Genomic DNA, 15,201 nt, shown 5'->3' with positions numbered 1-15,201 from the left:
AATTAAAAGCTACTTTTCCTTTTTTTTATTATTATTATTTTTTTAGGGATATGACAAAGACTTTGAAACTGTGTATCAACAGTGTGTCAGATGCTGCAAAGCATTTCTGGAGGCCAACTCCTAACGGACTTTGACCTGAAACCACCCGGGTCCACTGGATGAACATCAGTGTGTGTGCTTTCCCTGCGTTACTTCAGCTTCACTCACACACACAAGACTAACATGTTGTGAATGTTGTCTGAACCAAGCTGCAAGTTTAAAGCAATGCTGTTTCTTGTTACTTAATTTAGGTGATTAAATAAATGAGTTGCACAGTTAAGGTTTCCCACAGATCATCTTTATGAGTGACTGAGGTATTGATATAAACACTCAGACATCCTGCAAGTGGACACATTAGGATTTAAAGTGTTTTGGAAAATGTAGCAGGTTAACATAAAATGCTTCTTTATTAGCTCATTGCTGATCTCTGATAAAAAATTACACCACAAAAGGTCAAAGGGTAAGACTGGGGTCAAAGGTGATAGTAGCCTGTTCTGCTCTTAGATATTTTTCAGACTCAGATGATTGTGTAAACACTCCAAACGTGTGATGGTTCCACGACCCACAGAGCGGCACAGCACTAAAATGCTGCATTTGATTAAAAGCACTACGGTTTCAATCCAAGTCGGCGCACGTTTCCACAAAACTTTGTCGGGGTTACTACACAATCCTACTGAGTGCTGAACTGCCTCTGAGCAAGACACTGAACCTCGACACAGGCCAGATATCTATTCCTGCTGCTGGATAAACAAATATAGAAATCAGGCATCCTTTAGCCTTGCCCACCACTGCTGTGATTGACCTGTTTGTGTGTGAGCTGGATTGTGATTGATCAGTTTATTGTTACTGTGTTGTGAATATGAAATATGCGTGTAGCTTTAACAGGAAGAAAAACACCTTAGAGTGAAAACACTGCGCCAAAAAGACCATTTACATCTGTACCAACTTTATAATTTATTTAAATATCTCATTTTTTAAATATATGCCTCTAGCCATTTGATCCGACAGTTTAAAGTCAGCGTCAGTCTATAGCTGTGGCTTCTTCCAGGCAAACCCTCGCATGTGGATTCTTTTGCAGTTCTTGATGAGTGCACGTGTGGCCGTCAGCTTTTTGTCCTCTGATGGGTAATAGTGGAACAGGTGGTCTCACATCACAACACCAAAAACAAAGATCCTGCCTCGTCGTGCAGACACTGGAGAATCCCTTTGGTTTTAGCATCACGTCTTGGATGCCTTGTGGGTGTTTTTTTTTTTTAAACTTTATTTGTTTTTGTGGCCACTTTTCCATTGTCATGTCCTCAAGTTTTCCCCACTTCCAGTCCTCCACGTCGACCGTGGTCCAGATTTGAGGCCTGGTTGCTCCCACGTGATGGCGTGCAGTAGAAATCCACCACGCCCTCTCTGAAGGACGATACGCTGCCATACGGCGGGGATAGTCAAAGGATTTTAGGCTTCGCTCTCACTGTCCAAAATATATTTTCTCAAAGTTTAAAAAAAAAATGTGAATGTGCCGTTTGCTGTTTCAACCTGCACCAATGAAGGAAAACAAAAGAGATCGTCAGAACTGAAAATGCACCAAAAGCTTATTAACCACATGAACTCTGCTGCTCATGACATGTAGCTTCCATGTTTATGAACATCAACATTTTGAAGATGAGTGTGAGAGAGATGACATTAGTCCTGCTCAGTCAGGATGGGGGCGTGGCTAATGAGGTAAATCTAGTTTTTATTAAGATGTAGTTACCTGTATTAGTCTTGTGATAAGAGCAACAATATAACTAAGGAAACATTTCGAGTCATGGTAATCAACTTGTGGCTTATACCTTTTATGTGCACTGCGGGCTGCCGGCTAATCGTGTCAGAAGCCGTGCACATCTTTTGAAGTCTGAAGAGAAGTTGAAGAAACATGTGAACAGATATATATATATATTTAGATGGGACCTTGACTTTGGTCTACAGAGAGGTGCATTAATCATAACGACAGCTTACATGCGGGAATCGTGCAGTCTCTGGTCTGGTGGTATAATCTGTACATGTGCTTCATGCACTTTGGACTGAAGTAGAGCGGACCTGAAAGAGAGCAGACTTGATTTAAAACAAACACCTTCGCGGACCACAGGTGGTGACATCTAGTTTCCAGCTGTTACCCACGACCTCCATCAGCCACTTTTTTTTTAACATTTGGTCTCATCAGCCATCTTAACACCAAAGGACAAAGTGTCTCAGTCCCACTTTTGTCTGATTTTCTCAGTTGGCCACAGACACTTAGAACTCTGGAAATGACAGATGCCTCACCTGCAATGTGAATGAGGAATGTCTCTTTCTTTCTGAGATCTCTGTGGAAAGTCTCTACTGAAAGGATGAGAAAGTAGACTCAGTTATCAAGGAACATTGAGAATTATTAAACCAATGATGCATTTAAAATAAAGAGCACTCAGAGTGCATACTTCTACCAATGCCTGAAACTGACAGAATTCCTGCATTAAAATGTCTTGCCTCGCCCTCTTTGTAGATTTGCCATGAAATTTGTTAGTTCCTATTTCAGGTAAGATGCAACATTTTCCCTGTGTTTGATGAGAATGGGTTCTTATAACCTCCAGTGGTTTATAATTTGCAATTCTCACATCTCCTGGCTACACGACTTTGTGTTTCTGCCTCTTAACACAATGGCACTTTATTCCAGATCAACCTTCTCCTCACTATTCCTTCAAATTAGAGAAGGTCATCTTTCACTTTAATTTTTTCCTTTCAGTAATTTTCTTGCACCGCCTCTTTGTGCAGGTTCACCATTGCAGGAAAGACCAAACCTTTGAGTAAATACACTGTATTGACAGTAACTAACCGTTGCAGTTTGGGTCTTCATTAACTGGTAAATGCTTTAAAATGAGCAACAACAGCTCTACTTTTCTGAAATGATGGATTTTAGGCAGATTAAAGGCCAACACTGTTAGTCATCTGAAAAGGTTCTGGCAAGGCCAGGGGTCAAAACAGTACTAACCCATAGTCTGATCTCTGTCTGGTTTCGTGGTGCGTACCACCCTCACTGGCACTGCAGACACTTTATTTGGGACTATTGTTACTGTGCTGAGCCGAACCCGGTTCTCCGCCATGTGTTTTATGATACCCATCCTCCTGAAGTCGTGCACGCCACTGTCAGGCCCCGCTGGGTCCGGTGTGGGTGCACACTGGCACGAGTGGCTCGTGAGCGTGTATGTGAGCAGCACCAGCGCAATGGTGAAGGGTGTGTAGAGTGCAGCCATTGCTCCAGTGGAGAACCAAAGTGGAATGTCTTCTCCTGGTCAAAGTTTATGCAACAGGAGGCACCTGAAGGGGTGGAGACACAACCTGTCAGTCAAATGTGTGTGTGCGTGTGTGTAGGAAGATTTTATCAACATGACACCTTACTAAGTCATGATGGTAGTTTTGAGATGGTAAGTTGTAAAGGAAAAACTTAAATCATTATGACTTCAGACCTAATAAGCATCACTAATTATGTCATAATTATGACTTACTAAGTCATAAGGACATAATTTGATAAATATGACAAACTGTCTTGTAATTATGACTTAGTATATTTATATATTCATCATTTCTCATTTGGAGTTGGTACCTAATAATTAGGACTTATTACATAATCAAGTATTTGAAAATTTTTGACATTGTAGCTCCAAATTACAATCCCCGAAATACCTTTTAGATTTATCTTGGAAACCAACATTTTATAACTTAATACCTATATGATAGTATCACAATTAGGGTGATACATGTCCAAATTATGTGGCAACAGCATCAAGTAATAACTAACTGAATATCTGATAATAACAAGATTAACACAATTACAACTCAGCAGCCAACAATTACAGCTTTTTCAAAGTTATGTCAATGTGTTTATTGTCATTATTTGTAGTATAACTTAGTAAAAATACGGAAGTTCCATAGAAACCCCAAAACGAGAAAAAAGTGTAGACTAAATTTAGGTTATTGACCCACATTGGAATAAAAGTAATATCTGCTCACTGGCTTGGTTTTTACTTTGAATAAATCTAAAGTCACATGCAGCATCGTGCACAGAACCACGGTGAATATTTGTGCAGCAACAGGAACAACTTCATGTTTTTACCTGTTAGTTTGGAACGCGTCCTGTGCGTCCAACACGGATGAAAATGGAATAAAAAGGAGTTCTTAATAAGTTCCGTACTGGTTAGATTCTCTCCCGACTTGGTGAAAAGCTGCTGCAGACGTGAACGCGTATCCGTGCTGGCGGAGCGCTGAAGCAGCCGTGGAACAGTCCGGTGCGCCGCGCGCCTCCAGTGCCGTTCGTTGGCTGCCTTTTATTGCAGCTCACAGACAGGCTGATCTGTGCCATGTGGTTTCCCCGCCACCGTGGGCACTCCTGAAGCGGTCAGTCCTCTTAGTTTACAGTCTCAAGTTTTCTGCTCCCCCTCCCGTTCCGTCCAGTCGTCAGCGTGACGCGCGTTAACAGGATGCTGCTTTTCCAACCAATTTCCAGAGAGCTCTGCGCGCATCGCGGACAGACAGCTGAGGAAATGTCATCATTTTTCTCTGTCAAGTCTCAGTTCAAATCCTTTGAGCGCATTTTACTCACACAGGAGACAATACACCCCAATTACGCACCCAGAAGGAAGTCGCTTGGATAATAATTACGCACGGCAGGTTTCTGGGCAGCCCAGCTCCGGCGCGGCACATTTAGGATTTACTGCGTAATTCAGACGAATCTGTAGCTTATTGTAACACTGTGGTGAAGACTACATGTTCTTTGAAATCACAGATTCACAGATTTGAGGAAAACAGTACTACACTTTATGGTAATAGAAATAAATCAAGTATAGGTCACAAAAAAAAAAAAAAAAAAAATCCTGGTTTTGTGGAATAAGCACTTGCCAAACATTTTTTAGATGATGATTTTCCAGGTGATTCTTGATGGAGTTGGTTTGATAGTGCCACATGCGTTTGCAAATATAATAAATAAATAATGTATTTTCTTAAAAAGATGTGAATTTCAGTCACAGGTGTGTGACTCAAGCCAGGCTTTGATCCGTTGTATTCTATGACAATCCTTCTCTGTACCATACAAAGCGCTTTGCACACTTTCCCCAATAAGATATTATAACAGAATCCTGAAACTTCTCCATTTGGTGGCTTCCCTCACAGTCTCCTCCTTGCACGGTCACTCAGGTTTTGCAAACTGCCTGCTACTGCTTGTGTATGTTAAGGCTCATTAGCAGGCTTTTAACAAGCCTTTCATTGGATTCAGATCTGTTGGAGCAGGGAGACAACTAAGAGTGCCAGGAAGGTAGATCTCGAGGACCGAACTTGGGCACCCCTGTTCCCTGAACATTTCTCCAACATATCTGCATATTTCTTCATGCTGAAGCAATCTAGAGGAGGTGGTACATCCAGTCAAGCCTGTAATGTTGGTCAGCAGAGGGCAACAGAGCAGTCATGCCATACTAGTGGAGGTGACGTAGCGGTAGTGGAACTCAACTCTTGCTGGCATTTCAGCATGAACGTCAAAGATTTTAAGCATGTTGAAAAGTTTTCCGGGAACACAGCAGACATCAGCGTTGCTGGACTGATGTTGACTTAGCTCCTGCGGAGTCTGGGAGACCTTGGCGTTGATCAATACTAAGCAACTTTTTACTCTCCGTCGGCAAACGGCAGGTTAATTGTCAGAGTGTTAATGAGCCATTAAAGACCTATGTGCACTTGAATATGGTGGATTGATATCTAGAGGAAATATATGATATATGATATCTAGGGAAAGGAAGATGTTTTCTGGCAAGGAAAGGAATCGGCACGCTAAGCATCAAAGCATGTGAGTGGGAGTAGCACTACACAACAGCTCCATCCACTGTAGTCCCGTGGCCTGTAGCCCCACCTTGGTTCTCCACTGCCTGCACACCTGGGGTGGAAGAAAGAAATAATAAGTCTGATATTGGCCCTGGGGTGTGTCAGGAGATTCCATAGTGTGAAGCGGACGAGAGTCTGTGATTCCACCTGGATGGAACACCAAGACAACCCAGGTTTTTTTCCCCAGCCAAGGTATTATCCCATTCCACCCATTTACATCTGGACAGACTGAGATGATGCAGATAAAGTGTCTTTTCCAAGGATACAGACAGATAACATGACTGGAATCAAATCCATGTTGATATATTTGCAGAGCAGGTACTCATTGAATGACAAGGTTACCAGTATGGGTTTGAATCCCGCTCATGCTACCAATCTGTGTCCTGGGACAAGACACTTAATCTACTATAGTTGGGTTCATTATATATATATATATATACACATATATATACAAGGTCTATTAGAAAAGTATCCAACCTTATTATTTTTTTCAAAAACCATATGGATTTGAATCACGTGTGATTACATCAGACATGCTTGAACCCTCGTGGGCATGCAAGAGTTTTTTCACGCCTGTCGGTTACGTCATTCGCCTGTGGGCAGTCTTTGAGTGAGGAGTCGCCCACCCTCTCGTCGATTTTTTTCATTGTTTAGGAATGGCTCAGAGACTGCTGCTTTGTTTGATCAAAATTTTTTCAAAACTGTAAGGCACAACTGAGTGGACACCATTCGATAAATTCAGCTGGTTTTCGGTAAAAATTTTAACGGCTGATGAGAGATTTTGGTCTGTAACTGTCGCTTTAAGGACGGCCCATGGCGCCTGACGGCGATCTGCGCTTTGAGGCGGCAGCGTCTCGCCGTTTCAAGTTGAAAACTTCCACATTTCAGGCTCTGTTGACCCAGGAAGTCGTCAGAGAACAGAGAACTTTCAGAAGAAGTCGGCATGAGGAGTTTATTCGGACATTCCATTGTTAACGGACATTTTGTAATGAAAGAACGTGCGGGCAGAGTCGCATGTCGGGCCGGACCCGACCGCGGGGGGGTCGCCACAGGAAAAACACCTCCGTTGGAAACCTTAACGGACAAGTTGGAACATGCCCAAGCTGTTAAACAATTTCTCAGTTACTCACTTGTTGAAAGCCATCAAAAGCCGCCTGAATTTTCCAAATGGTTTTCAACACGGAGGTGTTTTTCCTGTTGCGACGCACACATATTCACCGAGTCGTCACGGAAACGACTCGGTGAATTTGCGCGCACGTCTTTTCATTACAAAATGTCCTTAAACAGTGGAATGTCCGCATAAAGTCCTCATGCCGGCCTCTTCTGAATCTTCTCTGTTCTCTCACGACATCCTGGGTGAATTAAGCCTTAAATTAGGATGTTTTCAGGTCAAAACAGGCCGACGACGGCGCCTGGAAGCGCTGCGCGACATCCCACCCCGTGGGAAGTCCTTACACCGACAGAAACACCCCATAATCTCTCATCAGCCGTTAAACTTTTCACCGAAAACCAGCTTAATTTCTCGAATAGTGTCCACTCAGATATTCCTCACAGGTCCAGAAAAAATTTTGATAAAGCAACGCGCCGTCTCGAGCAGCGTGTGAAACAAAGGAATTCAGCCGAGAGGGCGGGACCACATCTCACTCAAGGCCTGCCCACAGGGAAATGATGTCACCGACACGCGTGAAAAAACTCACGCATGCGCACGAGGGTTCAAGCATGATTGGTGTAATCGCACGTCATTCAAATCCATATAGTTAAAAAAAAAATAAAAGTGTCGGTTTACTATCTAAGAGACCTCGTATATACATCCATCCATCCATCCATTTTCTTCTGCTTTATCCGGAGTCGGGTCAGCTCAAGCAAAGCCGCCCAGACCTCCCGATCCACACACACCTCCCCCAGCTCCTCCGGGGGAACCCCAAGGCGTTCCCAAGCCAGCCGAGAGATGTAGTCCCTCCAGTGTGTCCTGGGTCTTTCCCGGGGCCTCCTCCCAGTGGGACGTGCCCGGAACACCTCTCCAGTGAGGCGTCCAAGGGGCATCCGGAAAAGATGCCCGCGCCACCTCAACTGACTCCTTTTGACGTGGAGGAGCAGCGGCTCGACTCTGAGCTCCTCCTGAGTGACCGAGCTCCTCACCCTATCTCTAAGGGAGCGCCCAGCCACCCTGCGGAGGAAACTCATCTTGGCCGCTTGTACTCGTGATCTCGTTCTTTCGGTCATGAGCCAAATCTCATGACCATAGGTGAGGATTGGAACGTAGATCGATCGGTAAATCGAGAGCTTTGCCCCCCACTCAGCTCTCTCTTCACCACGGTGGTCCGATACAGCGACCGTATCACTGCAGATGCTGATGCTGTGATTATATATATATATATATATATATATATATAAAACCTTTCTATAAAAGGTCAGCAGTGCAAAGACGACTGATGACTGCACATCTGCATGTTCACTGAAGTAAAACCGTGCAAAGTACTCGAACTCTAGGGAATATTTTATTGAAATGAAATAAAATTCATACTGCAATTTTGAGACTAAAATGTGCAAGTGTCCAAAGTCAGTTCAGCTGTATGGCCTTTATTGTCATTGTACATACAATGAAATTTGTCCTCTGCATTTAACCCATCCTAATTACAGTTAGACACAATCAATCCACTAGGGGCAGTGGGCAGTCACAGTCCAGCACCCGGGACCAACTCCAGATGGAGCAGACCCTAAATAAGCATGTTTTTGATTGTGGGAGGAAACACACATAGACACGGAGAGAACACGCAAACTCTACACAGAAAGAACCAGGCGGGAAGCGATCCCAAGACCTTCTTTCTGTGTGGTAACAGTACTAACCACTAATCCACCATGCCACATGTGTTTAAGAAGGTCAGAGTGGTTACCTGACCACTTTGTTTTAGTTGTTCATCATTCCTGCGCCATTATGTCTGTGTTTTAAGACTATTACCTTGTGTTTGGACAGGATATTGGGACTGCTTTCATTTCACTGATTTTCTCAGAGCTCTTTATCATTCAGTTCCAACATTTTAAAGTGTAGTGTCTTTATTCAACACCAACACATAAGTACAAGCAGACGCTGCCGTCTCTTTGAGTCATTAATGTCTTCAAACAAAATATTTCTGATTGTGTTTCAGTATTTTTACCAACATTAACTTGTCAGTACAATTAAACGACGTCCAAGATCCTAACATGCCAGACAGACATATGATATTTTAGAGACCGAGGCTCTGAGAACATCACATATGTGAAAAAGAAATGCACTGGGGCATACTGTAATTTATCAAAATCAAAAACACCTAAAACAGTCTGTGTGTGTGTGTGTGTGTGTGTGAGAGTATGAGTGAGTGAGCCCTTTTGTAACATTCCACAGGTGTGACTGTATCAATGTGTAAAACGTATTTTGCAAACTGTTCGGTGAATCACTGAAAATATTTGTGAATAAGTTGTCACAACTTAGGATGTGTTCCGATGTGAAAGCTGCATGAAAATGAGCACATTTATTCTGTTCTCTGGAAGAAATTATTCCCCATTCATCCATCTGTGTGTCCGCAGCCAAAACCCTGCAAACACTCTGTGCATTTTCCTTTAGTATCATGTTCTTCATACCAAACACTTGCCGCCTCACATCTGACATATCAGGATTTGATCAATAGCATGAGGCTAATTTTATGGGCAGAAAAATGATTATTGCTCAACAGCTGTTTGGTGTGTTTCCTTAGTTTTCAATATGCAGTAAATTGTAAATTAACTCTGCACTGAATGCATATGGTCCCATCATAGCAATAACAAATTTCAAAGTGCTTTAACAAAGTTAAAATGTCAAAAGGTTAAAAAAAAAAAGATGAACACTAAAAAAAGGCAAAAATTGAAAGCACCAAAATATGCAGATTTTAAAAACAAACAAAATAAAGTAAACCAGATGCTTTTATAAGCATCAGAAAACATATTTCTGCTGGTTTTAGAGGTTTCAATGGAATTTGAATTTCTAACATCAACCACCAAAAGATCTACATCATGAAACCTTCTGCCTCTTTAAACCACAGGACATAACATGGTACATAAGGCTCAGTAAATCTCAGGAGATACAAGGGTGCACAACCACTCAGAATTTGTAACTCAACAACGTTATAATCTGCTCTCATATTCAGCCAAACCCAATGACTGGAGACCAATACGAGTGTGATGTGATTTAATCTCCTGGTAACCATCTGAACACTTCTCGTACTCTTATGTAGAAAAACAGGATATAATTGATTAAAACACCCAATTCTGGAGAACACACATATATGAATCGGTGTTTCGGCATCCGTCCCAGAGAGGACAGGTTGAAAACGGGCGGTTTGAGCCGTCTCACCAATATGTACACCAAAAGATACAGCTGGATCAAATAAATAAATAATCCACCCAAAGATTTTTAACTCTTCACTGTGATGAATTACAAAGTGATTGTGTTAATTGATGATAAAGATGTCTGTGCCTGGCAGTGCCAACTCTATTACAGCGTTAAATCAAGTTGATCAGCACATAGAGTTAATTCACACCATGATAGTTGACTGAACATTAGTTCACATGGGGCCATACTGTGTATGATGTTGACACCTATCCCGGCTGTGATGTGCAGCATAATTTACCCATTCTGGAACAAGGAACACAGACAATTAATGCCTATATATCAATCACATCATCCACTAAATTTTGAAAATTACTGCCCCCTACTGACTGTATAAAGACTATGATATTTAGCAGCCCTTGGTGGTTGTTAGAGGCACCCAGTGGGTGATGCCAGTCAGAGCAGTTTCCATTTTTTTTTTAAATCTCTCATGTTGAAAAGCCATACTGTCTATATTTTATTTTTTTTCAGGTTCTTCAATGATGGCTGTCATGGAGACAGGATGTCAAATTATCAAGTGGGAATAGATATTAACATTAATACAGGTTGTTCTGTGTTGCAGTTTCTTCAGTATAGACTGATCACTCAGAAACCCCAAAACAAAATAAAAAAACCCTGAATTGACATTGTCCATATGGAATTCTGCTTTGTATTGTTACTTAGGAGCCTTTTTTTCATTTGATCATCTCTTTTGATCATTTCATGCCAGTTTTCTTAACTCATTGTGTGTTAGTAATTATAAGATTAGACTGCAATATTGAAGGCCTTTGTAGTAAAGTTGTTTTCAGGCTGCACAGCTGGGGATTCATTTACCAGATTCTGTGTAAAATCATGACTAAAACTGTATGCACACATGAGAACAGAAGTGCATCATTCTCACAAGTTACAAAGTTGTGTGTTGCTTTATGAATCTCAAACATCATGAAAGTTCATGCATATGCATGGGCCTGCTGTCTATACCTATCTTTAGCCATGAACGGATGCAGACACTCTCTCAAATAATCATTTCCATATGAACCCACGTGTGTCTGGGACTCTGAAGATGGACCTGTTTTCAGGTCAGAAGAAGTGCAATTATACACCAAATGAGAAACAGACAATTAGCAAAGAGGTGCAGGAAACATGCTTAATTGGGTGGTTAATAAAAAGTAATGGAAATTATCAACTCTCACGTAACATAAGACTGCAATTATTTTGTAGCAACTTAACAAAAGTATATAAAAAAGGCCCCTGGATTCCACAGTCCTGCAAGTATGGTATGACTGATAAAATCTTCGGATTACGCTGAGAGAAACCACGTGATTGCAGCATACCATTACATCTGTACATTTACCACAATCTCCAAGGTCATTAGGCTCAAACTAACTAAATGTGGCACATGTGGTGTCCCAGTGGGGGAAGTGATCACTGTGGCAACAGTGGACTGAGTGGAGGATTTGCCAGTTCATAGTTCATGGGCCAAGCAGGTCTTCGGTACCACTTAAGGTGACGAAACGACACTTAGTGTACCATGGCCTACACAAAAATGTATGATAGCCATCCCAGGGTGGTAGTTATAGCCAGGTAGGGGTCAATGAAGAATTACACAGAGGTCAAAATGTAAAAATGCTCCAATCATGTTCAAAATTATACCACATTATTAGTCTGATCATAACAATTCCAAAAAGGTATAGTTTGGACTATCTATGATGGAATGTTATGGAGTTATAGGATAAAGACAGCAAAAATGGTGACAAAGGTCAGTTTCAGTTTGTACAGGGGTCAAAAGTTAAAGTTGTTCCAATTTCATTTAAAAAAAATGATGCAAGTTATTGTTTGGGTTAATAGGGTTCTAAAAAGGAAAAGTTTACACCATCTGTCATGCTTTGTTATGTTACAGGGTAACATATGTCACAAGTCATAGAATCCAATGTACATCAACCTTGTTTGACCTTTAGTTTGGAGACCAAGTATTCAACACAGTCAAAACTATTTCATTTATTAATCATTTTATTTCAGCCACAACACAGTTTTCCCGCGAAGCCCAGTTGCTCAACATCCGCAACATCACATCTAAAAGGTTGGTCATGAAACACAGAACAAAATCTGGAGACAGATCTCAGCTCAGTGTTCGTCACTGTCGCAGAGGGAGATTTTTAAGGAGAATAAACTGTTTTGGATTACAATGGAAGAGTGTGTCTTCCTGTCTGCATCCTTCTCCAGACCACAGCGGAAGTGGAAGTCAAAATGTTTATGATGAAGGAGCCATTTCCGAAGAGATGAAAAATGCCTTCCTTCACATTCCAAAAATATCTACATCCAGGATCTTTACTAATACATTTCGTATGAAGCCTACGTTACTAATTCTGAGTGAAACGCGTGTTTGACAAGAGTGTATTCTGCAGAAAAAGCCGCAGCATTACTGTAGAGAAAATGCACTCAGGCACGGATCAGTTACTGTAGCTACTGCCATCAACTCAGAATCAGTTCCTTGGAAGAATTGTCCTAATTATACCATTATCTATAACCACATCATTCCTACTCAGGACTGCATTATTTGTATTTCACATGCCCATCACATCACGGCCAATCTGTAATGGTGACGTGGTTATGATCAGAAACAGGTATCTGCCCTCAGTGAAACAACAGCTGCTCAAAAAGCATCATTTCTCACATTACTTGTATTTAATACACCTGACAAGATGAAGGCCCCTTGTGGCCATGCAAGGGAAGTTTTTCCACTTGAACAAGCTTGTTACAGATGTCAAAGAGAATCTCCTAAGAACAAATTAGCCTATGTTAAATTTCTACTGCAGCAGTCTGAATTTAAACACGACATAACCGTTAACACCTGGTACATAGAAAATCAAACAAGCTTATGCAGGTTTGCTTTTTACATCATTTCAAAGTGAACGACAGCCACATGAAGCAAGTCCTTCCGGGTAAAATTTGGCCTGTAAATGTAGTTTACTGGACAACTACTGCTCTGCTACAGCAACTTATGAAGGAGAACCTGAGAAAACGTGAGGCAAATGAAAACCCGGAGACAGCAGCTCCATAACGTTTCTCTTAATACAGACTACATGTGAACACTGCCAGAGTTTACATCATTTACAAACTTCTCAGATGTGAGGACATTGGGGAACCTATTGATATCATCCGGTTATATGTGAAATGGCGAAACACACATTTTCCATCATCCACGTTTGTATAAATACCATTCCTGCCCGTCACATGACCCAGATGGATTTCATTCCCGGTGCATCAGCTCACACCGGTGACAGTGCAGGACAAACTGACTTCACAGAAGGAACAAGATACAGGCTGTGACATGATGAATGCTCACAGGCATGCACATTATTGTCCTCTGTAAGAGGTAAAAGCTTCACAGCTTTATTTCAAAAGATATATTCAGTTAGCACTCAATAACATTGCCCACTGCAAAGGAGAAACCATAAAAATTTAATAAAAAATGTTCCTGACAGTTTATGTTGTTTTCACCCAACAATTATTTAATGCAAAAAAAAAAGGGGGGGGGGCTACAAAAATTGCAACACACTGATTTTTCTGGATTTCAAGGTATTAAGTGGGAAACAAATCAAGGGTGCAATTTAGAACTAGAAATTGGTGGGGGAGACAAAGTGCGAGGCCCACAAGGCCGAAGCCCATAGGCCGGGGGTCTGGGGGCCGGTTTAGGCCCCCAGAAGCCAACGGTTTCTAGATAAGCTCAGATGCATTCTGAGCATCCAGAACAGTAATTTTAATGTTTTGAGAAGACCATAAAGTGGACACCATTTAACTTATGCAATTTGAAACTGTGGATATAAGTACTTTATTCTGAGAATAGCCAGCATTGATTTTATTAACATCCTGGTGTAAATAAGGTATCACCACATGTGTAGAACTCAAAAAGAATGATAGGATGAGTTTTGATTTAAAAAAACAACAACTGCAATGTGGTAAAATGTATTCAGAAATATGAAAGAACAGGCTCTTAATAATTATTAACTATTGCATACTGTACTCGTATTTTTTTTCTCAAGATTTGTTTTTGCATAAGTTTGAAAAAACAACAGATCATAAGTTTAGGATAAATTACTTATCATGAATTTCATTTTCGAAGTGGCACTAATGACAACACTCATACTGAACATAATTTCGCTTGCTTAGACTGATTTTGGAGATCAAGCAATAATTGCAGATGGGCTTTCTGAGGTCCCAGATAGATTTTCTGATTTCCTTTTCTAACTTTCAGAATTTAGTAAATTAGCATATGGTCCATTGATACTTATGTGCAGACACTAGTCCCTAGAGGCAACTATTTTTGGTTTCATATCTGGGCAAATGCAGTCCCAGAAAATTCTGAATGTGACAAACAAGAAACAGGTGTTGGAAACAAGTCAATGCTGCTAAAAATACAAACGTGCAGAAACAAAGATACTATTCTGACATGGTTTTGCACATAAGACTGACATAGCATGTTTCAAGTACACACATATATGTCAGAAGGTGGGGGGGGACATACCATATTCTGTCCCCCCTGGTCAAAAAGGTGGGGGTGGACATGTCCCCCCTTATCCCCCACCAAATTGCACCCATGAAACAAATTAAGAAATGACATTCTGCAGGCTTCTGTGACCCAAATTTGAAAAAGATACAAGTCACGTACCATTTGCACAGAAGAGTTTTGGGTGTGTATTCCCTTGATATTTTACTTTATTCCTGCAAAACCTCATCGTTATTGAAGAAGACAAGGATGGTCAAATAGCCCATATGTCACAAAGAATTATAATTGAATTTTAAAAAAAATAAAAAAATGGATTCACAGTATGAACATGTTTAATTCAAGTGCACAACGTGTTTAAATCAGAGATCAGACTGTAAAAATGATCTCAGAGTACATACAGGAT

General features: G+C 41.1%; 1 protein-coding gene across 2 annotated transcripts in view; it reads left to right on the top strand.

The window, feature by feature from the left end:
• acp1 (acid phosphatase 1) overlaps window positions 1–15,201 on the top strand; it is a 34,365-nt gene that overhangs the window by 6,568 nt on the left and 12,596 nt on the right. The window contains exons 6-7 of one of the 2 annotated variants that reach the window (XR_004558424.1): window positions 47–174; window positions 9,293–9,300. Coding sequence is in view for 1 of the 2 variants with exons in the window: in XM_034162018.1 (XP_034017909.1) it covers window positions 47–124 (78 nt within the window). In the remaining variant the exon portion in view is untranslated. Of the gene's footprint in view, window positions 1–46; window positions 175–9,292; window positions 9,301–15,201 lie in introns of those variants that run through there. The other variant, XM_034162018.1, reaches the window with a different exon arrangement.

Source organism: Thalassophryne amazonica, chromosome 21 (genome assembly GCF_902500255.1).
Source record: "Thalassophryne amazonica chromosome 21, fThaAma1.1, whole genome shotgun sequence".
NCBI classification, from domain to species: domain Eukaryota; kingdom Metazoa; phylum Chordata; class Actinopteri; order Batrachoidiformes; family Batrachoididae; genus Thalassophryne; species Thalassophryne amazonica.
Note: the sequence above shows the minus strand (reverse complement) of the source record. Positions and strands in the feature narration are given on the sequence as shown.